Source organism: Notothenia rossii (genome assembly GCF_949606895.1).
Source record: "Notothenia rossii genome assembly, chromosome: 10".
Taxonomy (NCBI): Eukaryota; Metazoa; Chordata; class Actinopteri; order Perciformes; family Nototheniidae; genus Notothenia; species Notothenia rossii.
The window spans coordinates 45,945,323-45,972,069 of record NC_136908.1 but is presented as its reverse complement, the minus strand read 5'-3'; the positions used below and the strand labels follow the sequence as shown (position 1 = coordinate 45,972,069).

Genomic DNA, 26,747 nt, shown 5'->3' with positions numbered 1-26,747 from the left:
GTTCAAAAAGTTCCGCATGAGAAAGTGAGAGACACTTCTAGAGAGAGAGAAAGAGAGGGATTATGGTGAGTTTCTAGGGAGGGAGGTTGAGTCATCACGCTTTCGTCCAATCCCGAGCCTCTGCCTGTTGCTTTGGTAACGTGATGTCAGTGCAGCCTCTGGCGACTCCTCTGAGGTTAGCAAGCTGCAGCACAGAGGTGTGTGTGCGTGTGCGTGTGCATGCGTGTGCTGTGTGCGCGCCTCTCTTTCCAGTTTGTCCCAAAAGTTAAGTTTAAGGTTAGAGGTCAGTTTAAATTATTCACCAGTTTGAAAAGTGAAACAGGTAGGATTTCCTAACTTGTGCGTGGATGAATTTGCATCCATGTGCAGGATTTCCCACACATAGACTTTACTTGGGCGGGCCGCCCAGGTAGGCTATATTAACGCCATCCGCGATCGATTAACTAATGGACAGCGATCCCTTTACCTGTTCGCTCCGCTGTCGCTTCATGCGCTCCGCAGTAACCCCGCTACGATGCTCCGGCGAACAGTTCATGAGTGTGCTGTGCTCCACTAGCATCCCCCCGTCTCGACTATCACCACAAGTATATTTCAGATCTGTGGGAAACACTGATGTGTGTGTACTGTTTTGAGAGTGTGTTTCTTTGTGTATATGTACATGCGTTTGTGTGTGTGTGTGTGTGTGTGTGTGTGTGTGTGTGTGTGTGTGTGTGTGTGTGTGTGTGTGTGTGTGTGTGTGTGTGTGTTCATAAGTCAAGGTTTTCTATCATTACAATCAATTGTTGCTAAACCTTTTTCTCTCTGAGCACTCAACCAGTGTTTTCCATATCTCCTGATACTGGCTGGAGCAGTGTTTGTTGCCTGGCAACATCAGTTTATTGAACACTCCCCATCACAAAGTAATAGGAGCTCCTCTGGCTTTTTTGAACATAGCACTGCTGCTTTTGGGCAAAACAAACAGTAATTGTGGTCACTCAGTTCTGTGTTTGTGGAGTGAGTATCATTTTGGTCGGGGTCTTGAAAAAATATGTGGGATCGGAGGAATTAGTCAGATAAAGGATGCTCGTATCCAGAGTGCGGTATAACTGTAGAAATGTACTTTGCCCACAAGAAGAGGTGAACCAAAGCCAGTTCTTAAGGACAAAAAACTAACAAAAACATTATATAATTACTGTATCTACTTAAGTAAAATTGATAAGGGTTTTTTTAGATATAAAGAAAAGAAGGCTGTACTGTTCACTCTATATTTATGTAGCCTAGCATTACTGGCAGTTGACTCCACTGGGATCAATAATTTGCCCTTCTGCTATGAATTTGCACATTAAGTTGAAGAATTGAGAATGTAGAGGTTTATTTACCTATCTATCACACAAGGAGAACTTGGCAGTAAGACAATTCCACAAAGGCTATTGAAACACCTTATAACCAAACCCAATTTCAACAGATGCTTTAGGAAAAGCTTGTATGTGCATAATTCCAGGGTATAACGGAGCAATACAATAATATACATATTATATCCTGAAACATCACAGGAATTAATTTTGCCCCTCCCATTACTGCCATGTTTGCGATTACCGGTATTATTAATTTTCAATATTGAACTTCAATGCTGTATTTCATTTTTGAGTTCTGCCAATAGCCTTACCTTTAACCTTACATACTATATCAACTATATATAAAACTGCAAAGGACATGATTTAGCAGAACAGAATGAAGAGGCAGATTACAGTGTGCGGCGTATTGGTGACAGATGTCTAGACCATTGGAAACCCGGATAGTGGGGTTAAGATTAACATGAGATTTGAGCGGAGAGATTTCGTTTTCTCAGGGTCAAACAGTCACGTAGGATAGAGGATAAAAGAAAAAAGGAGAATAAATATCCAGTAGAAAAGAGACAACAAAATCTCTCTATTCCCTCTCACTCTATTCTATCTTCCTGATGAATGTTTGACATTTGTCGATAAAAGCTATAATTATGTGCCTGTGTGTTTTTGAGGGAAACAAGAGAACAGAAGTGACATTTCACAGTACGAATGCTATAATCTCTGCGATGTTTGCTCTGGTTTGATTGTGTCTTTGTCTGTGTTTGTGTTCAACGGTGTGCAACACTGACAGACATTGACATTTGTTCAAATACACAGTAATCTTGTTATCCCCAGTAATTTCAAATAGAAAACATACAATTCTGAGACGTCAAGCGACATGCACGATGCATATGAATCAGTAACTCCTTGTTGTATCAAACACAATCAAGTACAGTTTTAAATGCATACACAGATAAGAAAATGCTCCCCTGCAGATCATATTGTGTAGACATTTATGAGAGAGAACGCAACCCAAAGACATTATGTTTCGGGTACAAGGCTTCAATAACTCCACTTCAATAGCCTCAGTGTACAGTGTGTCCCTTGTTACATAATCACGCTGCATGTATCCCATCATAGTTTGCATCAAAACTAAGTCACATTTTGTAGTTGGATGCGGCATGAAAAATAAGCAGTCTGAAAAGTTTAGCCAGATTATGTACACCACATAATATGTAGGTAAAACTGAAATGTCTGTACACTCAGGAAAGAAAGAGTCACTTAATACAACATAAGCATTAGTTTTTTGCTGACCTCTTGTGGTTTTCCTCTCGCTGCAGTGATGTAGAAGTGCACTCCAGGGTGTGTCTGTACACTGTCACATCACTGTTAGGTGTCTTTAATATGTGTCATAGGTAACACAGATTTAAACGCTCTTAGAATTGGCAGTGACTTAGTAATTACAATGTTATTGTAACAGGAGTGAAGGCCAAGACTACAGAAATAGTAGAAAGCTGCAACAAACGAAAATTATCTTTTAAAATTAGGTGTGAATTGGAAATGAAGACACACACATTCTTAAAACACACTTTTCCCCCCCCCTCTCCACACCTCCCACCCCTTCTTGTCTCAGTACTCAGACACACACCTATGTGATAGAAACACACATGCTCTCATGCATGCTCACACACAACCATTGGATCTTGCACACTCTTTTGTTGATACCTAGCTTGGTTGAAACAAAACTCAATTCATCCTCTTTCATCAATTCTGCCTTTAATCTTTTCCCTTTCCCGTCCTCCTTCATGTCCCTCTTCATCCCTCCCTCATGCTCCCTCCAGCTGGGCCACCTGATACTATTACCCAAATTCATAATTTCCTTTAATATCAATGTGTCCTTACTGCAGTCAACACTCTTTCTGTTTTTGTTATATTGTGTGTACGTGTGTGAAAGAGAAACATAAAACAATGAAATGACCTCGCCACTGGTGGCCTTATTTTCCGTGTCCCCTCTGTGCCCGGGGACCAGAGCCAGGTTCATTTATTGACTGCTTGAGTATGTGTGTGAGAGTGTGTGTGAAGTACAGTTCATTTAGCCTCAACTCCAGAGCCTTGCTAAGGGACCCATCACCACCGGCCGGCTCTTGTCATTTAACTCAAGCTGACCTCCTGTGCCACCTTGACACACCACACACTCTGAAACACATACTGTAGTGTATATAGTCACGCTAAACCATGTAGTGAATGTGTAAATGCACGGCCACCACACTCTGTTTCAACCAGGTAGATAGATTGATAGATTGATAGATTGATAGATAGATAGATAGATAGATAGATAGATAGATAGATAGATTGATAGATATTTCTTTCTTTCTCTTCTCCATCACCCTTATCTCTTTCTCCACAGTCTGTCAGACACTTGACACACATTTAGCAGAGGGCCAGCATGTGTGTCATCTTTCCCTGTGTCTCTGTTCATCAGAGTACACTTTAGTGGCAGGAAAGTACAGCATTGGTTCCTAGAAATATAATGTAGTTGCTGCATGTTATGTATTATGATCACTCTTGGTGATGCAAAGCAACAGGCAGGCAAGAATGATTCTCTTTCAAAATGTATTGGCTATTCCAAATGAATAGTATATAACACCATCTTTTTAAAACAGGGTTGCAAAGGCATCAGTTTTTTAAATTAGAGTACATTTGATCTTTAGAGCATCAAGGGCACTTTTGTATTTGCATTGAATTATACAATGATAGAAAGGCTAGGTTTTGATGACATACAAAAACAGTAAAACTTATCTAATGCTACATGTATAATGATTTACATTTTGAAACAACAATGCAGTAAGACTTGTGTCTGTTAACCGTTGTTCATCCATCGTTTTATCCACTAGTCTCTCCTTCCATCGTTCACAGTTCACATCCCTCCGTCTCTCATCCCTCTATCTCGTTAGTGTAATAAGCTTTTGGTTGCTTCAATTTTTTTCTTTATTTCCTCATTAATTCATTTCCTGTTGAAAGCGCACTCCGATGTGATTGACAGCTCACGCTAATTGCACTCCAGACTGTGAGTTTGCACAAGCAAACGTGTACACACACACACACACACACACACACACACACACACACACACACACACACACACACACACACACACACACACACACACACACACACACACACACACACACACACGTACACACACACACACACACACACACACACACACACACACACACACACACACACACACACAATCTTGTTGACACACTTGTATGCAAGCTAGCACACATTGAGAAATGCTTTCTAGCTGTGCACACACATTACAGAAAAAAACATCCATTGCTGCAAATACACACCGCACTCACACACATAGAGGGATCAGTGTGATGCCTTTAATTAGATTTGGCCTATCAGCCTCCAACTCAGACAGGGAATGAAGGCAGATTACTGCTGCCCTCCATAATGGCCTTCCAACACTTGATCTGAGATTATGGACGAGGCAGACGACTTCAAGGTTACTACACTATTCAGGGGACACATTAGGACAGGTGTTTAAAAGCCCTAACAAAAATGTCACAAATCTCAAATAAAACCACCTTTAAAGTCCTTTGTTCATGTACAAATGAAAGGGGGTTGATTTTGCATCCTTATATGATTTATTTTCTTCTTCAAAATGGAAAATCACATACATATGATCCATATTATTTAAAACCAGCATCGCTATGATTTTCCGTAGCTGTTAGAAGATGGATGTGAACACTTTCTAAAACTCTGTTGAATAAGCTGTATGAAAAGATAAAGAACTCCCCAATCAGCTAAAGTCACTTTTCTGTGTACATAAGTGATTACAGGCTGATTACAGGCACACATCAGCTGCACAAGTGATTTTCAAAAGACTGGATTGAATCCATGACACACACACACCAAACATGCATACAGACTGAAACACACCCTCGGGCCTTTTCCTTATCATGTCCAGACTGATTCCTATGGGTACATACAGCTCATGGTTTATTCTTACCCCCAGCAATCTATAATTCATCACCTAATAGCATTTTACAAGCATAATTGAGTGAACTCTTTCAAATGTTTCAGCCTATAGCTATGGACTAAAAGGAAATATCCCCGACCATTTACCAAGTCTTTGCTCTTAATGTGCATATTATACATTTAGCCTGACCTAATGCCTAGCTGTTGGTTTTCTTTTCTTTTGCCTCACAACAACAATGTAACGCAACTACTGCAGTCTTAATGTTCACTGCTATGGATTCATCTTAATCTATTTTCAACTATCAAAACAAGTGTGCAGCCCTTTCTCTACACTATTTTTGCCTTTTACAATGTGTAGTTAAATGTGCGAGTTGTGTGAGGGGGAGGTGAGTGTGTGTACAGCCATGTGTGTTTTCTATGTGTATTGTGAGCATCGCAGAGGCTTTCCCTGTGTGCCTGTAAAAAGGTAAAAAGCACGCTGGGAGAATAAAAACCGCTGAGTCTTTGATGCTAATATGAAGTGTCATATCTTCCCTCGAAGTGTGTGTGTGTGTGTGCGTGTTTGTTGTGTGTGTGGGTATATACAGTATGTGTGCAGTGAGAACTTACGCAATTACAGTTCCCTTTTGCATTACCACGCTGACTAAAATGCTGATGGACGTACAGCCCTAAGCTGACACAAGTAATCACTCTGCCTGTGTGTGTGTGTGTGTGTGTGTGTGTGTGTGTGTGCGTGCGTGCGTGCGTGCTGCGTGCGTGCGTGCGTGCGTGCGTGTGTGTGTGTGTACAAACACACACTAATTCTTGGCTTAATGTTTTGTGACTTAGAGTGCTGTGTTGTGGGCAGAGGTTGGACAGACACATTACTGGTGCACAAACACACACACTGTCTAAGAATAGTCAGTTCACACAGTGGTACTGAGGCTCAGAAGGCCACTAACTGTAAAAGGATTTTCATCATTTGAGTTCTGAAGCCAGAGCTGATCCGTACAGCAGGTCCTCTTCTACTCCTCCAGCCTGAGAGCCGGGAGAGATACCGTCTCCCACCCTGGGACATTAATCAGCTCATTACTGTTCTTTCTTTTAAACCACTGGAAGTAAAGCTCCCTCCCCCGTCTGCATTATAAAAGTGCTGCTACAACCATTACATCTAAAGAAGCCTCTACTTAAACGGAAAATATGATCACAGCAGGGTGTCTATGACCACCAAGGCTCTTACTAATACTATATATATGTTTATACTGGTATATTACTTCTCTATCAAATCTGCTATTTTACATTGACCTTACAGTACCACTGTACCACAGTCTTCATATCATAGAAAAGTGATTGTAGCATAATGAAGCCTACATTTATCAGATTTTTCTGGATCAAATATGCCCTTGAACTTGAAAATAAGACAGATCAATTTATGAGCTTATAATCAAATGGATAAACAAAAAATCTGCTGATGAAGACTGAAGTGTGATTTGGTTGAAAGCTGCACAACAAACCTATCAGTAGAATTATGTGAAGATTGTACAGAAATTAAGAATTATATTGATTTAGTCACACAACCTCAGCATACACAATATATACTTTTCTTTATTTTGTGAAATATTTAACTCTAATTTGTGTGAATCATTTTTCTTTTGTCAAGCAAGAAAGGTAATACAGAAAAGTGATGAAAATGTATCAAATGTCAAATCTCTTTGAAAGCATACAAACCTTTTAATATCAAGAATAGAGAATGGATACAAAGGTAGAGAGTGCAATAAAAACAAATACTGGAAGGATCGTGCTGCGTAGCCACAGGTGGTTTACATTGTTTTCTTCATGGCTCGGTCGTTGCCATGACACTATCAGCAGGTGCTAATAATGTTTGCAGTGATTTGCCTTTTTGGAAAGGGAGGCACTTTGGGATTTAAAACCATGATCTCTGATGATATAGTATATAGTATAAACACTACATCTTTTTATTTTTCTTTATTTTTCATGAATTGTTTATTTAGCAGGGACAATGCACATTAATGAACACTTAAAACAAGAAAATGCAAATACTGTAAATGTGCCGGTCTGCCACATCCTCCAATCTATCTTCTAATAATATGTGACCTGCTCCATCGAAATCAGTCGCATTGACCCGAAGACACATTTTGAGTTGTATACACTGTTGGAAAGAGGAGATTCCTAGCTTTCTAATGATATCAGGATTGTTGTTGTACTCCAAATATTAAGCAAAATATGTCACATTATATAATGACTGTCACGGTCATCATTTTGAGAAAAAGGCCTTCAAAGTTTCCTCTTCTCTGGAATCCATCAACCTGATTGATTATTAGCGGAGAAAATGATCAAAATACTAAGGAGGGAAGATATTTTCGTTTGGATTACTGGTCTGGGGGAAGCTTGCTTGTGTGTGTGTGTGTGTGTGTGTGTGTGTGTGTGTGTGTGTGTGTGTGTGTGTGTGTGTGTGTGTGTGTGTGTGTGTGTGTGTGTGTGTGTGTGTGTGTGTGTGTGTGTGTGTGTGTGTGTGTGTGTGTGTGTGTGTGTGTGTGTGTGTGTGTGTGTGTGTGTGTGTGTGTGTGTGTGTGTGTGTGTGTGTGTGTGTGTGTGTGTGTGTGTGTACGTGTGTGTGTGTTTGTGTATACGTGTGTGTGTTTGTGTATTTTTGCATTTCTGTGTATTGCTTGTTTCCCGGGGGAAACACTCACGAGAAACACCGGCTGTTGTTATGCCTGCTGTGACGTAAAGTTACTCCGTTCTCCGCTTGTAATTATGCCGTCACAAGCTTCAAAGTTGTATTTATCATCTGAATTTGCCGAAACAAGTTTAATATTCTGAAAGCCAAGACTTTGTTTAATTGAAATCAGATGAAAACAAACTTTAACGGACCCTGCCGTCTTATCTACTATATGCCTTACATTCACATGTTTATTTAAAATCAAACTAAACACCCGAACCCCGAAAAACATTTTTTTTACTCAAATCCACGTTTATTTTGAAATGAGCCGTTGCGAGTCCGACTGATTTAGATTGAGCGGGTCACATATTACCTTTCCCATCCTCCTGCTTAACATCTCTTCAAACTGATGTGTTTGACTGTATTTGTTTTTACGTACTGGTCTATTTAACCGTAATGAATTCCCCTCTCTCTGTCTTTCTGGCAGCCATCGGTATCCAGATGACTCTGGATGTGTTGGAGTCTAAATTCTGGGCCATTGCAGCACAGGTGAGGACATCACTTCATCACCATTTAATGAATCATCACACATCTAATCTAACCATTTGATATCAAAATGAGAATTTTGACACTGACAAAATCAACTTTATAAAGTACATCCAGCTAAGTTGTCAGCTATTAATAACGTTATGCTCTCAAAACATGTATTGGATCCATCTGAAAAACAAACCCATGAGTCATGAACGTCAGGTTCCACTGTGCGTTGTTAAACCTTGTGATCAGAGCAGTATTGCTTTTTTTTCCATCGCAGATTTATAGCTGTTTGTTTTTACTTTTTTATGCCCACTATAAAACAAGTTCATTGCAGCACTACACTGGCACTAATGAGAGAGACTTGATGTCTTTTTGTTTTTCTGTTATATTGAACAGTGCTAGCGGAATAGAAACAACACAATCATGCTGTTTTATTTTGTAACTGGGGAATAACACTCCCCTTAAACCCAACTTCTGCTGTGTGGTCTGCGGTTAACTGAAAGTGTTAACATCTGTGCATCCATATCAACAGGCTTTGTCATGTTTACTCTGTAAATACATTATAATTTATATTCTATAATTGAGCACATTTGAGTTATTACAATAACTATAAATGAGTCTCTAATAGGAGGAGACGGCTCTGTTGATGGATACACTGTCTGCTTCAGGGGGTTTTACTCCTTTGGCCCCCGTCCAATATTCAGGAAAGTCCCTTTAGGCCACCAGGACATTCTGACATGATTTATTGCTATATGAGAAGGAGTCAAGGATGATTATAGGTTATCTTTCTGCTCCATTAGTTGGTACTTAAAGCATTTCATCCTTTGTTTAATATAAGGCTTAATGCAGTGTTTTCCATATCTCTGCAACCAACTTTAAAAGAAGCACTTTCCCTGCCTTAATGGGGGCCCTATTCTGCTCCTTTTCAGGTTCATATCAGTACGTAGTGCCTCTACTGTGACATGTCTCCATGCTTTAATGTTCAAAAAGCTCTTTATTTTTCTCATACTGCCTGTGCTGCAGCACCTCTTTTCACCCTCTGTCTGAAACTTATAGATGTCCCGCCCCTTAGCCTATCACGTATACTGTGTTGGAGTGCTAGCCAATATAAGTGCGAGTGTTACATAGTGATGTCATTATGAAACGGAAGTAAAAAAGGCTAAAGTATTAGGCTTTGCAGTTCATTTACATGCACAAACACATTGTTTCCCCTACCATTGTCTTTGCGGGGCGCTGCGCGCTGCCAACGGAGCCCGCGCCCTTCCCTTATATTCAAGGTGGTTTTTTTGGGGTTTTTTTATTTAAAAAAAAAAATATATATATATATAGCACCAAATTGCAACTGAAGTAATTTATATACGGTCACTTTTCACATGTGCTCTTTTATTAAATAAACTAAACGCCTATGTTATTTATCCAATGTGCATGTTTCAGTGTCCACTGCTTTGCGTATTCGTATTCACATTCTCCCTCCGCTCTGTTTCCCCCCCCCCACACACACACACACGAATGCACACACTCACAATCAGAGACAAGAGCGAAGGAAAGGAGAAGAACAACAAAGTGTAAAAAAGTCAAACAAATCTGCATTATTGCCCCGAGCTCTGTTGTCTGCCCGTTTGTGTCCCCCCCCCAGTTTCAAATTTGTTTATTATTATTTTTTAACCGCAAGCCGTTATCGTCACGGGAGAAGGACACACACAGCCTGCCCAGGTGGACGCGCGCAAACGCGACAACGAACGTAGCGTGCGCATTCTAAAAATAGCTCACAGATGGTGAGCAGGTACCGCGGTTTTGAACTACAGTATTGAATTTGACAGAAAACAACAATCAAACGCCAGCAGAAGAATAGTCTAATGAGTTGGGTGAAAAGAAAGACAGGAGATGTGAGTTGGTTTATTCAGTAAATTAGCTCAGGATAATTGGATGTTCTGTCTACACCTGTTGATGTGAGGCTAATGCAGGATTTGCTAGCTTGATGCTAATGGCATTTAGCGGCAGTGACTCAACAAATTGCCTCTTAAAATGTATCGTCAGCAATGTATGACAAGCAGACTGCTTGTTTAATGTTAGACTCACACCAATAGCTCAATATGATCATAACACGATTGCTCTCATATCAGAGATCAGATGAGGTGGAGCTGCCTCCAGCAATAGAGGATGAGGCAGAGAGAAGCAGCAGCAGAAGCACAGGGTTGCAGCAGGTATTTTATATGCTGTAGTCAGGTGATTTAAATGTATCAATGAAAGGAAGAAGTGTAGGCTACATGATAAGAAGGGAATACAGTTTGAATAAAAGTAATTAGTACAGTGTAACACTGTACTTTATTACTTTTTACATGTACAAATACTTTGTTACTGTACGATATCAATAACAATAATCCACAGCTCCTCTCTCTGCTCCAGAGGATTAAAAAAATGTGGGTGCCCCGAAAACATTTTTCGGGGGGGTACCCGAGCAGCACCCTGCCAAGGGAGTAAACCTAGGGGAAACACTGTTAGACAAAAGTATCGGGCCACCTACACATTACACCTACAGGAGCTTTTATGACATCCCATTCCAAATTCTTAGGCATTAATATGAAGTTGGTCCCTCCTTTGCAGCTATAACAGCTTCCACTCTTCTGGGAAGGCTTTCTACAAGATGTTGGAGTCTGTCTGTGGGAATCTTTGCCCATTCATCCAGAAGAGCATTAGTGAGGTCAGACACTGATGTTGGACGAGAGGGCCTGGCTCTCCGTTCTTGTTCATCCCAAAGGTGTCCAATGGGGTGGGGGTCAGGGCTCTGTGGGGGCCAGTCCAGTTCTTCCACACCAAACTCATCCAACCATGCCTTTATGGACCTTGCTTTGTGCACTGGGGCACAGTCATGCTGGAACCGAAAAGGGCCTTCCCCAAACTATTTCCACAAAGTTGGAAGCATAGAATTGTCCTAAATGACTTAGTAAGATGAAGCATTAAGAATCCGCTTCACTGGAACTAAGGGGCCCAGGCCAACCCCGGAAAAACAACCATAGCATTATCCCTCCTCCTCCAAACTCTACAGTTGGCACAATGCAGTCCGGTAGGTAACGTTCTCCTGGCATTCTCCAAACCCAGACTCGCTCATCAGAGGACAGATAGGGAAGTGTGATTGGTCGTTTCCACTGCTCCAGAGTCCAGTGGCGGCATGCTTTACACCACTCCATCTGACGCTTGGCATTGTGTTGGTGATGTAAGGCTTGATGCAGCAGCTCGGCCACGAAAACCCATGAAGCTCCCACAGTTTGGTCTGATATTAATGCCAGAGCTGGTTTGGAACTGCAATTATTGAGTCAGCAGAGCTTTGGCCACTTTTATGCACCTCAGCACTCTTTCCCCCCCCCCCCCCCCCCGCTCTGTAACTTTACGTGGTCTGCAATAATACCACTTGGATCGTGGAATAGGAGAGATGACATTTCACAAACTGTCTATATAGTGTATATAACACACTACAGGGAAGGGAAACCCCCAACATTCTCTTTAGATTTAAATGTCCTTATTCGAATTGTTACAGGTGATATTCATCTGCTTCTTGGATATTTTCATCAGACTGGTTTCAGTGTAGGATCTTAGTATCCCCTGGGTTCTTCAACACCTTCAAGAAACATTTTCTTGAGGACAAGTTGCTAAATTTGGCATAACACCTTTGCTGTAGCAGGTGTTTGATGTCTTGGCAGTTCCCCGGCTCTGCTCCAATGACTGTAAATGGCGGCAGTTAAAAGAGCATTAGGGCTTCTGGCCGGCCACTAAATGATGGATAGCCACCATAGCCATGCTCAGAACGTGTGTGTGGAGGTGTGAAGGGGAGAGTATATATGTGTCTGTTAATGTTAATGTGTGTCATGTTGACAAGGACCATATGCAAGACCATCTGTGCACAAGTGTGTTGTTGTGTCCACATTCATCTACCAGGAACTCATTAGCAGCATTAGTGGTTGCCTTGTTATCCACTAGATGTATGCTGTGGAGAAAGTCATCCCCACACTAATTTACTGTGTGCCCCTTTGTCTTTCTCCTCTCTTCCCTCAATTCTCAATATTCTATCCTCTTATGTCCCGTTTTTCTTCTCAATTCTTCTCGATATTCTTCTTTCCCTTAATGCTCCACCCCCTTTCTTCATCTCCTATAGTCCCTCCTTCTTCCTCATCTCCTCAACCCTCAGCCCTCAGATATCTTACGCAATCATCTTATCTTCCTGACATGTATTCACCGGCACACATCTTTATTTCATAGGGGATTGTGTGTGCCTTCATTCACAGCCTGTGCTTGTCATGACTGTGTGTGTTCATGTGTGTCTAACCATGCATGTGTGTTTGTGTGAAACCCTCTCTGTGGTCTATTTTAAGTGTTAGGCTCCCTCAGGGGTGAACATGCTGCACCTACTGTAAAATCCTGAATGAAATACATATTCAGGAGGAAGTACAACAACTGGTTACATGGCAACAGAGTCATACATTAAAGGACGTCCTGTTGTGGCTCATGACACTTATATTACTTGTAATCTTTGGATCTTCACCCATGCTGCCCATGCATTTTGTAGCAGTAAAAGTGTCAAAAACATTGTAATAATTACGTTTATTGTGTGAATATGTAAGAAATTACTAGTGCATTCATTAAGAAATATGGATTTATTTGCTTTAGTTAAGATTGCACAATGATATCGGCACTTGGTAGGGGCCTATAAAGGCTTAAGAAAATACATATTGTTATCTGAAAGAAATGAACATTTCTGAAAAATAAGATGACACTTTCAATTTCAGTTAATATAATAATAATTATATTTATATAATGATATAATGGAGTTTCAGGAAAACCCTGCAAATCCTATGTACAAATTAAGAGTATTCATAATATTATGTTAATTATACTGCAGGAAATACTTGATATTCTCTTCATTTAGGTGGGGAAAAAGCTAATATTGTTATTGGCATTGGTAATTTGCTAAATTAGTTAGAAAATATAAGCATATCACATATCAGAGAAAAATCTAATCCAATACATCCCTACTTTAATTACTAACAAAATCAAATGAGCTTAATCTTTATGTGTTTTAGAGAAATGATCATTGTAAGTAATGCAGGCATGTGTTCTCAGATCGCAGGGGAAGACTTACATAAGTGAGGGAAATTACATCTGACCTTATACTGTAGCTACAGTATCAAGTTTGAGCAGCTTCCAATAAGATGTTTTTAGGTCATACATAATGAATTAGTGGGGGTAAGTATAAGGCATTAGCTTCCATCTAATAGGAATCTGTCAGAATGTGAATAGAAAACATTTCTGATGGCTCTGTACAGCACACTGCTGGGTATACTGTCTCCGTGTGTGTGTGTGTGTGTGTGTGTGTGTGTGTGTGTGTGTGTGTGTGTGTGTGTGTGTGTGTGTGTGTGTGTGTGTGTGTGTGTGTGTGTGTGTGTGTGTGTGTGTGTGTGTGTGTGTGTGTGTGTGTGTGTGTGGGTGGGTGGGTGGGTGGGTGGGTGGGTGTGTCTGTCTTCTGCTATGGTGTTTCAAAGTTGCAAATGTTTTGAAAATGTCAATATAAGAACAAGTATAAATACAAAGGAGTAAAAAAGAATTGCCTTACAACACTGGCTGTTCCTCCCTTTGTTATATCTGCCCTTTCTTACAGATACATCACATTAAAATGTACAGTGTGAATAGCACGGAGCAAGGATCCATCTCTTACAGTCCATTGCTGTTATATTATGTCTGACAGCGGGCGGAGACGCAGTGAGGGGCTGTGAGGCGAAAGTAATGAGAATAAAAAATGACAGATTTGTTGCCATTCGCATCTTGGCATGCTCTTTATCTCGTGGAGAAGACTCAGCTGGTCTCCCTATCTCTATAGTCCCACATTTGCAACTAGAATACTGTTTCTGTGTATGCGTGATAACAGCACAGCAGTGTTTCAAATCAGTTATGAAGGTATATGTGTAATTAGTGCAATCCCAGAAACAGAACTCGCCTTTTGCAAACAAGATAAAAATGTTTTATGTATACTTAGAAATGGAGCAGCTTGTAAGGAAACAGTATATTTATGCATCAGGCTTCATACTGTAGCATAGCCAAGCTCAGTTTATAACGCCACGGTTATAATACTGAAGTGTGTTGCTTACTTTGAATTCAATTGTGTGTTGCTGGAGCAGAGAGCGGTATCATCTACTGCGGTGAGAACGAGTTTCAGAGAATAAGAGTGATAATTGATGCTCTCACTTTCACCTTGACTCCACCTGGAGCTCTCAGATGAGACACGTTTACCAACCAGGGAAACAGCCCCTTACATGCTGCCCAGATTTAGAAATCTGTGGTGTTAAACGTTAGGAGGCTGAGAGAGACATGGCCGCTCATGGAGTGGATAATGTACAACAGAACAAAGAGAGGGTCCGAGGCAGTTAGCCAAGTTGAACAAATTGGCAGTTTTCTGTATTTTCATTTATGCGTAGAGTGACTGCGGATGGTGAAGACAGTTTCTATGTCTTCTTCAAGTCTTGTGATTACCTGACTGTTTCTCTAGCGCCACCTTAAGGACAACACTCTTTTGTACATCAAAAATATCCTAATATAATATAATTTTCCATACATTTTCATGTGCACATTCATGGCCCCCTGAAGATTTCACACATCCGACACAACAAATTAAAAATAGCAATCATGCACTCTGAAATGAATGATCTAATAATGGGTATTTTTTCAACAAATATACAATTAACCAGTGCCACCAGTCAGGATAACATTCCAATTGTGGTCTCATTTTTTTACTAAAGCTACAGGAATATACAATCTCAAGTACACTGAAAAATTGAAACGTTCACTTTAAGTAGGTGTATTATGTCAACAAATATCACATGACTGTATAAGGTTAGTTGAAAGCAATAATATATTTTTTTATTTAAACTTAATATTATTACTTTAAACTAACCTAATACAGTTATGTGAAATCTGTTGACATAATCAGGGCTTCACATAACTGGTATATTAACGACCGCCAAAGTATAATTCGCGAGCCATTTAGGTTTAATTTTTTTTAATCCGTCCGCGTGCACGAGGGCATCTACGATCCCTCGCTCTAATCCTCGCTATCGCGTGAAGGGTCTGCTTTATTCGCTCCGCACAGACCCTGCTGAGAGGTGAACAGTTCATGAGCGTGCTCACTAGCGCACCTCCCCCCCCACCCCCCCGTTCATAAAGTCAAGTACCCCTCAAAAGGTCCGGTTTATTTCATTTTAAGGATGCGCTCTCCAGTTGCTCCTTTGACTACCAGGGCAAAACAGTTATGTGCACTCCTGGACATAATACATTTAATGAAAGTCAACGTTTCAGCTTGTTCCAGGTATGTGCTTCTTAAGTCCAATAAACATTGTATCCTACAGGTTTCAGCAGGACGTCTTAAGACTTTATTTGGTCACTTAATTAGCAGGGACAGATTATATAGTTTCCTATAAATGATGTCGCTCATCATGCCATGCTATCAGGTACCAACAGCATGTGGGGAAGGATCATCATCTCTGTCAGTCCCCTCACTGAGTTGCAGTTTATTTCAGGAGGCAGCGATGGGAAGCAGAGAGAAAGAATGACACTTTGCTGTAATGGGATTGAAAAGGATGATAGATTGTCTCATTCGCAACTTCGACCCGCTCTATATAGCCTGACCGTGATTCTAAAGACACATTGTCCAGAGACGCCAATCCACAGACACTGTGGACATAAGATGACCATAAAGTCATGAGGAGAACTATTGAACTATGACCCTTCCAGTGAAGAAGGAAAGTGTTACTAAGCTAAGTTTACAGAGAGTGTTGATGCACACTTGCAGCGGCTGATATATAGTAAACAAACCCTTTTTAGTGACACACACCTAACTGCACGTTACTTTATGTGTTACATTTCTGCTTCAGAATGTGTAAATATTGTAAACAAATCTTCACTCATTTTCAATTATAACAAAAAAATGGCTTTCTTTTGTCTTTTCCTAAAAAGCCTATGCTCTGAGATGATGCATGGCTTTGTCCCCAGCAATCTAACAGCAACAGAGTGAGACAATCTAGTCAATGCAGCGGCTCACACATCATTAACTGAAGTAATGTTTCTCTCTTTTTTCTTCATGTTCTCTTTTATTTCTCGTTGTTCCTCCCTTGGTGTCTTCTCAGCCAAATGACACAGATGTAAGTATCCATAAATTCCCCTCATTTATCAAAATATCACTTTACTTTTTGCACAGAGCCAAATTTAACATCTACAACGCTTGCTTAGCTCTTTGAAGACAGCTTCACACCGAAACAGAATATATACACACACGCAGACATTCAGAGATGTAGAAGAACACAAATCAGACACACAGGAGCCAATCACAGGTAGACATACAGTATCACACACAAATGAACACCTTCTCACCAAGAGCGACAGGTAGTACAAATGCACTTGTCGACACGGACATATGTTCACGCATAACACGTCCACAGACAGACCCCACATGTGTTCCATCCTGTTTCCACGTACACAAATATCATCATAAACACAAACTACACTTTCACATCTTCCACCTATATTTAAATCGCTTTGTTAGTGTTGAAACAGTTTCACTTGCCTGTCCTCCAGTGCTCTGACGTAGATGGGATTTGTCCTCTTCGGTGTGACAGCGTTGTGAGTATAACTGTCTGATATTAAGTTATTATGAATTAAAGATAAAAAGGAATGAACTATATCATGTCTTTGTATTCAAACTCTAAAAGGTTGTCACATGTAGCTTTAACTTCATAAAGTAAATGATATTACTATTTTGCCTGTTATGATCTGTCATCTTGTTATGTTTGACACAGATCTTTTTTTATATAACTAATTGCTCTCTGTTTTTTTTGTCATCGCAGGATATTGCATGCTACATGATTGACAATAATGGCTTTGTCCTCATTTCTAAACAGCGCAATGATGTGAGTACACACACACACACACACACACACACACACACACACACACACACACACACACACACACACACACAGAAATTGTGCTTTCTAATCTTTGACTTTACTTTTTGTGTGCTCTTACTCCTGTCAACTTTTCAATTTCTTAACAAGTAACAAAACACATTTTGAATACCCAAAACAGTCTACACCTAGAAACACATTGCTATTGTTAATTAGGTTTAGAACTACTTCCATGACCTTTTTTGTTTTCATATTAGCATTTTCAAATGTCAGACTTTTCGCACAGTAATCATCAACAGTATGTGCAAGCAGGAGTAATTATTCAATACTCATGACACACAATAATTGTATAATTAGCACAGCACTGCAGAGGCTTTAAATTAATCAATGTAACTAAATAAGCAAAGCAGAACATTATTTTAATGTAGCAGTTATAGTTTGAAGTGAGTTTTTGACCTCTTTTTATTCCTCTCTGTCAACACACACAACATAACATGGTTGGATGAATAATTGATCATACAGTTCACATTGTGATCATGACGTGAATTTATTATGTTCAGCCACACAGATGATTCCACGCAGTGATTTTTCCTTCTCTTTTCTTGTAGGCGGGTAGATTTTTTGGCGAGATTGACGGATCAGTAATGACAACACTAATCAGAATGGGCATGTTCAAAAGGTAATGTCTGGTTCTCATTGCCTGTCTGTTTTGTGTGTGTGTGTGTGTGTGTGTGTGTGTGTGTGTGTGTGTGTGTGTGTGTGTGTGTGTGTGTGTGTGTGTGTGTGTGTGTGTGTGTGTGTGTGTGTGTGTGTGTGTGTGTGTGTGTGTGTGTGTGTGTGTGTGTGTGTGTGTGTGTGTGTGTGTGTGTGTGTGTGTGTGTGTGTGTGTGTGTGTGTGTGTATATGCTTCTCTGTTTGGTTATTTTGTCATTCAAATGTGGCTCATAAATATGATTACATGTAACCCTTGTTCTGTAATACACACATAAGTGGTTGCTGCTGGGTCTTAAACGTAAGGGTTGTTGCAAATGTCTATTTATTTGTTCTTACAGACCTAAGACATGCATTAGTATGCTTAGATACCAATAGCCTGGAGGGTGTGCTTTGCTGTCATTATAGAGACTCAAAGGCTCTGTTTTTATTGCTATACAGTCTCTGCCCTGTGTTGCACTCTTACGTGCCGAGGGTAGCTAATCCACCCATCTTTGTAAACACAGTCCTCTGTAGATGTCTCAGCTTTTCCCCTTTTTCCCCCTTTGAGCTTCTGTGACGGCCCTGGATTATTTTCCCTTTTGCTTTTGCTTGTCATCTATGTTTGAAGTCTCATGAGTGATGTGCTATTTTTATACAGCTAAAGGATTTTGTCATGTTTCATTTGACACAAGATATTACATAACTGGTTTTGAGCATGCATGAACTTCAGTGGCTGTGCACTCATACTTACTGTATGTTGTAAGTGCATGCAGTCAGTGAAATACTACCTGAAGAGCAACACCATGTACTTTTGTGTGTGTGTGTGTGTGTGTGTGTGTGTGTGTGTGTGTGTGTGTGTGTGTGTGTGTGTGTGTGTGTGTGTGTGTGTGTGTGTGTGTGTGTGTGTGTGTGTGTGTGTGTGTGTGTGTGTGTGTTTGTGTGTGTGTGTGTGTGTGTGTGTGTGTGTGTGTGTGTGTGTGTTTTTTTCTACAGGGTGTCCTTGTTCGACTACCAGGCCATGTGTAAGATGAACTTGCACTCTGTCAGCAGCGCCCGTCCTCTTCTCAGTGTAAGCACAGTGTACTCAATCTGTATACCATAATATTAATACTAATATTAAAGTCCAATCAATTCTGAAGTAAAGCTCATCTGTTTATCTCTTCAGCCGTTTTATGGTTTGGCTTCAGCCCTCAAGTGGTTCCTCTCCAACTTCCTACTGTAAGTGTTGCTATGGCCACAGTTTATCCCAAAAAAAAGTGATTTTTGTAAAAATGTGCCATTATGTATCACTATTCACTAAGTTTTGCATATTTGTAAAAGCAGTGGATTTTTTATTTCATGGTTGAAAATACAACGTTATAATAGGAATGGTTTGATATTTAGAGAACAATGCACATTATCAATTTTCTTGCCAAGAATTAGGTAAAAGATCAATAACACTTTCATGTCTGTTTGATAAAAATGAAGCTAGGTCTAAAATTTAAAGCATAAAGCCTGCGAACAGAAGGAAACAACTGGCTCGGCTTTGTCCCAACCTTATCAAATCTGTCTACCAGCATCTCATGCTTAGTTAATGACATATTATATCTTGTTTGGGTAATCTGCTATAAAACCGTATAGCAAAAACAACAGTTTGCTGTTTTACAGGGAAGTTATGTGCTGGAATAAACATTTCAGTTGTCACTACTTAGTAAGGCTCCTCCAGTTATCCAGAACGGCTACCAATGCTACTAATTACTGCTGATTCATCTGAGGAATCACTTTAATATTCCCACGGTACAACTTTGGGGCCTAGCCCAGATTTTGAAGTCAGAAGGCAATCTGCTTGCTATCTGCTTTGGTCCATAACAAAGGCCGCCTAATTGACTCTCTGTCCACTCTCCTCTTCTGTCTTCCTCATAAGGTTTCTCCTGGAGTTTAATTTCTGTGGCTTTTGGCACACGGAGCATTTTGCTGACGGTGAGTTCTACAAGAAAAGTGTTGCCAGTTAAGGTCAAACTCTATCTTTGTGATAAATGTCTCTTAAAATGTCCTTTTTGCATGTATATTTTGTAGATCATCAAACCTTAAGAGCAGACCTAGATTACTGCAATATGACCTTATTATCAACTGCTTTAGAGAATATACACACGTCTACATGGAATGCAAATCAATTCTTAAGTGATTATTAAATCTTATTTAATATTAATGTGAATGTCTGAGCTAATAAAACTCACCATCGCTCATTCTCATCAACCAGTCATGGCGAACATGTAGGAGTAATGTCCCGTGTCATTGTGCTCTATGTTGTGTCAATCCAATACCAGCAGTGGAAACATTAATCCCCAATCTAGAAATCATTATGGAGTCATCTGATCCCCTCACCTCTCATCTGTCTCTGTCTTCCCATCGATCACACTGCTCATTACTACACCTGTCAATCATCCACTCTTCCTCCAACTCGATCATCATCATCATCATCATCATCATCATCATCATCATCATCATCATCATCATCATCATCATCATCATCATCATCATCCCTCTACTCAGCTAAGGCATCTTTCAGCGTGTGTGAGTATATGTCTCAAAGGGTTTTTTAGCGCAATCGTTTCTCAAAAATTATTTTTTTCTAAATGTTGTATGTGGTGTAATGTTTGTAGTAATCTTCAAACAGATGAATTGCAGTCTCTCTGAAAGAGGTGGGAGAAGTACTCAGATCTTGTACTGAAGTAAAAGTAGAAGTACCAGAGTGTGGGAATACTCTGTTACAAGTAAAAGTCCTTTTTTCAAAATGTTACTCACGTAAAAGTACAAAAGTATTATTATCAAAATATAGTGAAAGTAGCGACAGTAAAAGTAGTCATTGTGCAGATTGGTCCATTTCAGAATAACATATATGATATGTTTTATAATGATTGATCATTAAAGTGTTCTCAAAGCTGGTAAAGGTGCAGCTAGTTTGAATGACTTTGTATACTGCAGGGTATCTTGTGAATTTACTCCAGGTGGAACTAAAGTCTGATTCAACACTTGATTAGATTTCACATCATTCATCCAGATCTGTAAAGTAACTAAAGGTATTACAAGAATGTAGGGGAGTAAAAGTACACTATTTACCTCCTACTGTAGTGGAGTAGAATTACAAAAGTGCAAAAGACTACTACTTGGATGTACTTAGTTACTTAACACCACTGCTCTCTAATTACATAACTAATTATCCACAACAAGACCTAAGCAGACTGTTAAAACTGAAACAAATGTAATTCTGAGAAGTCATACAGAAGACATGAAGATCTCAAAACACCATTATAGCTCTTCCTTATGGTTTTCAAACCCATCATTTTTACCTGCACACATCTATCAGAGGTACATGGTACAAAGAGCAATAAATGGCTGAAGTGTGAAGCATTTACTGTAAATAGCACCCAGCATCCTCCTGTCACAGTCTATCAGCCTTCCAGTCATCAACACAATGTCACACACATACCTCCACACACACTTTCACATCCAACCTTGACACATGACCCATATCTATTTCTGTAATAGCCTCGGCTCATAAGAAAAGAGGGGACATTCTTCAGCCGTGTGACACCGAGTACCCCAGCTTTGTCTACGAGCCGTCAGTCAAAGAGACCAACAGCATCATTAAGTGTGGACGCTGCCAGAAGTAAGCACACACACTCATGCACACTTATAGCACACACAAATCTGCACACACACCCTAGACCAGTCATATTAAATGTTCCGCCTCAAATCCATTTTCTATGGCTTTTCTGTGTTCTCCATACAGCAGGGAGTGTGAGGAAGAGGGGGAATAATTAGAAAGGAAAGGAATTAGATCTGGGTACATGTGGTTTCAGAAAGACCGAGAAGTATATGGGGAGCGAGGGAGAGGGACTGGAAAACTGAAATTAATAAGAGGGGTAAACGAAAAAAACAGAGAGATGGAGGAGAGTGGGTGACAGAAACGGAGATGGAAAACAGTGGGAGGCAAGAGCAGGGGGGAAGAGGTGTGTGTGTGTGTGTGTGTGTGTGTGTGTGTGTGTGTGTGTGTGTGTGTGTGTGTGTGTGTGTGTGTGTGTGTGTGTGTGTGTGTGTGTGTGTGTGTGTGTGTGTGTGTGTGTGTGTGTGTGTGTGTGTGTGTGTGTGTGTGTGTGTGTGTGTGTGTGTGTGTGTGTGTGTGTGTGTGTGTGTGTGTGTGTGTGTGTGTGTAAAACAGAAAAGAAGGAAACGGGGAGAGAAACACTGTTTACTACAATATGTCTGCAGGTTTGTGATCATAGGTTGAGTGTGATCGCCCTCATGAGGCTACAAAAGGTATAACATAGCCCTTTAAATGCTAAAGGACACGGTTACAGACTTTAGAAGCTTTTAAATACAGTCAAGTACATTTGCAACCATATTTGCTTTAGTATTTCTGTGGGAACCAAATTTGGATAATAATTTAATAAATACACAAATATATCATTTTGTATCACTGTTACAATTACTGTGGGTATTGTATCTGCCTGGCTCAGCGACCTCTTCTTGACAAGGTGTTAATTTCATACAATACAAGAGAGGTTTGCCTTTTGTGCATGTGTTTGTGTGTGTCAGGATGTTTGTGGTGCAACAGATACCAGACAGCAACCTGTTGATGCTGGTGGTGCAGGCGGACTGTGACTGCTCCAAACAGTACCCACCCATCACCATGGAGCCCAAGGAAGTCAAATATATCCTTTGATTTTTTGCTATTCATGGAGTATGCTGCTAGTGCTGCCCTTTGTCTTCCTATTTCTCCCAAATGAATTCCATGTGTAATGCAGTCCCTGTTGCTATGGAGAGGGCGAGTTGACAACAAACAGGAATCTCTAATGTTGTAACTAATCCAGGATCTTTAAGCTCCCCAACAGTGATCACTTTATTTGTTTTCCATAATCTCCCCTTGCACCAAACTTTAATTCTGGAAATTGTGTATGCCTGCTATGGTAAATATATAGAATTGTTTTTTTACTAGATTATATAAAAAAAGAGGTTCTCTGAATCTAGTATCTAAGGGCGATGGCTCAGTGCCAAGAAAGTACTTGCCGTGGAGAATCATTTTGTGTTGCTGCGGTTGCTCCTTGACTCCACTGCACATAATGCCTCAGTGAAGTGTGACAGGATGAGGTCCCAGAAGATCCGGCGCCGCCCCGAGTCCTGCCACGCCTACCACCCCCAGGTCAGCTTCACATCCGTCCATACGTTCATTGTGTCATAACCTCCTCATAATGTTTTGCTGCAATGTCTTCTGTGCATCAAACACATTTCTAATTAGGAGAGTGCCTTTTTGTTTGTTGTTCTGGCGTCTGTATATCTGCTATTGTATTTAGCTTGATTGCATTGAAACTGGTTTGGAATGGCTTTAGTCTTGGCAGGGACACAAAGTGAAATCACTTTCTGTTTGTTTCTGCAGGAGAACGCCAATGACTGTGGAGGAGCTTCTGTTATATATCTCTCTGCATCTCTCTTCCTCGCCTGCCTCTCCTTCTCCACACGTGTCTCCTGATGATGGACAACTTTGCTGTTTCAACTCAATTTCTCATATAAACGAGGAGATTGGAATGAATCAGGATCAGTGTTTGGACACTGATCAAGTGGGTTAATCAAAAAAAACGTTCTACCCATGACGACCACAATAGTCTCTAATGACGGACCTTTGATGTGTTTTTTTAAGCATTTATTGTTTAACTCATGGAAAGTATACATCTGAACTGAAAACTGCAACAAAAAAAACAAGTTATAGGCCGTTGTTGCCGTGGACACTTTTCCATTAGTTGCTTTCTCATACACCACGTTGCATCTCAAAATGAAAGAGGGACTAAAGAGATGCAGGTGGCAGCTATGACCTGAATTGATAAAAGAGGATTACAAGTCACATGATGCAACAGAAGAAAGTCCAGGGGGGAATATATTAATCATTTTTCATATTCCACTGAACTGAATATTGCAGTACATGCATATTATATATGCAGCTGCAAGCATGCGCAACTGGAGAACTTTATCCCCTGAAAGCTTCATATTCTGACTAGGTTTTAAACATTGAATGAGAGACAGGAGAGAAGGGCTACAGCCATATCTGGTAAATATAGTTGTTTAACATCAGTGTTGCTGCTGAAAGTCAGATTAGAGGACGGTGTTTACAGTATAAGTTTTTCTGAATCTAATCTTAAAGGGCGATGGTTCAGTGCCAAGGAAGTACCTGCAGTGGAGTTGATAAAAAGTATCAAAAATTATGGGACGTCACTTCACTATCTTGTTTGTTTTTTTTAACTTGGATTACATCCAAAAAAATGTTTCTGTGACATATCTTTGAAAAAAAATGTCTTTGCCTTTATGTTTTTATCAGCTGTGTCTTTCTGTTTGTTTGTAATTATGTTTGGCTGGAGACCACTGTGCAACTCACAGGATGTAGATCTACAATCAAAAAGAATTAAAAAAAGATGGATTGTTTTTTAGATAAATACATGCAACGAAATGGATTCAAGGCTAAACTGGAAGGAAGATGCAGTTGTACCAGAGCATCAGTGTTTCCAGAAGTCATTTTTTTATGCTGTTGACTATGCATTTACTGACACTGCTTGTGTCCCAAGGTCATGCATTTGCTTCTAATCCCTTGGACTATACAACAATATAATTGTATAACTTCATGATTAAATAAAAAATGCTCTCAGTTTGGGAAACAAGTTTCTATTATGAACAAATTAAAATGTGAAATGTTCATGAGTAATCACAATGTACATTAACAGGGTGCATTTATTTGCATTGGGTATTTTTGTATTTGCTTGTGTTTCATATTCTGAACTTCAGCCTTTCATTGTGTTTTGGGCTGTGAGTGTCCCTGTAGCATTTTCTATGGTATTTCTGAATCATCTTACAAAGCATGTCTTTAAGTTGAGCTTACACTGATGACAAAATTGCCTGAGAATTTGCCTGCTTGTGAAAAGGCTCTGATACATATTGTGTGTCAATGTGCAGCATTGCAATGTTGCGTCTCGCTGAGATTTTATGAGTATTTTTTTCATGTGTCTCATTTTTGTTTGGAATTTTACTATACAGTATTCTATATTGTATGGTTGACATGTGTACAAGTTGTGTGTTGACTGAAGTCATGATTTGAACCAAGTAAAATAAATTATCTATGTTTTTTTATCGTATTTGTCACCAGTTTGTTGTTGTTTTTTGCTTGTCAGTGACTAATGACCCTTACATAATACAGATGCTAATAATACCAGACTAAAACAATCAGTACTTTACCAATAGTCAAAGGGGTTATATAATACATATATTATATTGAAATTGAATATCTAGAGTGGCGATGTGAGCTCTTGTAATCAAATCAGCTTTCATATTGCACTAGCAACATGAATAATCCAAAGGTTTGAAATCATATCTGCAACTACACAACACTGTATTGACACATGGTTGCTGTGTAATGCTTTTCAAGAAAAGAGTATAGGAAGTGTGATGGTTGTCAATCTGAGCTTGTCTCGGAATCTGAATCCAGTATTACTTCATGTTTTGATTTAATATACTATGATAATGCTGAATATTACAAACGACTAATAGTCAGTAGCATCCTCCAGTACTGGTTCAAGCATGTCAAAAGTATACAAAAAAAATATTTGTTAGAAATAGTATATAAATAGTTGGCAATGATTAAAACATATCTATTGTCAAGTCAACATTTAGATATAAAATAAACATATAACATTTTATGTATACATTTTGACAAAAGACACTTTTTGTCCTAGGCAACTAACAATGCAATTGTACTTATAAATCACATTATTTGTCTGATTGGGCTTTACATCGTACGAGGAAAATCTCCCCAAAGAAGCTCAACAATTTAAGGGAAACATAAAAGAAACCTAAGGGTTGGCAACACATAAATCCCTCAGAGATTCAAAGAAGTCCATCAAAGATTCAAATTTGTTTTTACTTTAAAACGAGAAGAATAGTTGATCTGGTGTTTTTGACAGGCAAGTCAGCCTCTACCTTGGGGTATAATGACTAGATAAACTGGGTTTGGAGGGTAACTTTAACTACTAGTTACAATAATCTCAGTATCAAAATAAAAAAGTAAAGTGACCTGAAAACTCTTCCCTACTTTTGGATTACCTCAATATCAAATTCAATGCAAATAACTAAAAGAAAAATAAATATCAATAAGGTGTTATTTACTATGTTTATAACAATGTAACCATAGGAAAGAAGAAACCAACATAATTTCACAGAACAAATGTAGTAAGTAACAGTTATAGTTTACAAATGCTGTTTAAGCCTAATACATTAATCAAAAGCCAACTATATTTGTGTTGAATAAATCAGGGGTCCACCTACTGCATTAAAAAATAAAGGTGTTTAAAAATTAAAGCAGCCTTAATGTAAAACCATAAGGAACATTCATTCAATACGCCTACCTATAATATATTGATCCACATGTTATACCATGTTGATACCACTCTAATCCTTCAAGTAATCTCTATTATTTTGGTATGTAACAGTCATGTGAATTAAAGGGCAGTTTAGAACCTATCTCTTTACCAAAGCATTTTACTGATTTTACACTATTATACTGCACTATTCTCTGTGATTGACATTGCACTATTTCTC

At 39.5% G+C, this 26,747-nt stretch overlaps 1 protein-coding gene across 2 annotated transcripts in view; it reads left to right on the top strand.

Moving 5' to 3' along the window:
• Nucleotides 1-25,288, top strand: part of cacna2d4a (calcium channel, voltage-dependent, alpha 2/delta subunit 4a) — a 91,085-nt gene extending 65,797 nt beyond the window's left edge. Inside the window, exons 23-35 of one of the 2 annotated variants that reach the window (XM_079653925.1) lie at nucleotides 8,447-8,508; nucleotides 16,662-16,676; nucleotides 17,110-17,154; nucleotides 17,379-17,441; nucleotides 18,047-18,117; nucleotides 19,125-19,200; nucleotides 19,297-19,349; nucleotides 20,035-20,090; nucleotides 20,664-20,684; nucleotides 21,660-21,780; nucleotides 22,710-22,828; nucleotides 23,234-23,313; nucleotides 23,548-25,288. In XM_079653925.1, coding sequence (XP_079510051.1) covers nucleotides 8,447-8,508; nucleotides 16,662-16,676; nucleotides 17,110-17,154; nucleotides 17,379-17,441; nucleotides 18,047-18,117; nucleotides 19,125-19,200; nucleotides 19,297-19,349; nucleotides 20,035-20,090; nucleotides 20,664-20,684; nucleotides 21,660-21,780; nucleotides 22,710-22,828; nucleotides 23,234-23,313; nucleotides 23,548-23,640 — 875 coding nt within the window. In that variant the 3' untranslated portion in view covers nucleotides 23,641-25,288. The remainder of the gene's footprint in view (nucleotides 1-8,446; nucleotides 8,509-16,661; nucleotides 16,677-17,109; nucleotides 17,155-17,378; nucleotides 17,442-18,046; nucleotides 18,118-19,124; nucleotides 19,201-19,296; nucleotides 19,350-20,034; nucleotides 20,091-20,663; nucleotides 20,685-21,659; nucleotides 21,781-22,709; nucleotides 22,829-23,233; nucleotides 23,314-23,547) is intronic. The other variant, XM_079653926.1, reaches the window with a different exon arrangement.
• The last annotated feature ends 1,459 nt before the right edge of the window (nucleotides 25,289-26,747 follow it).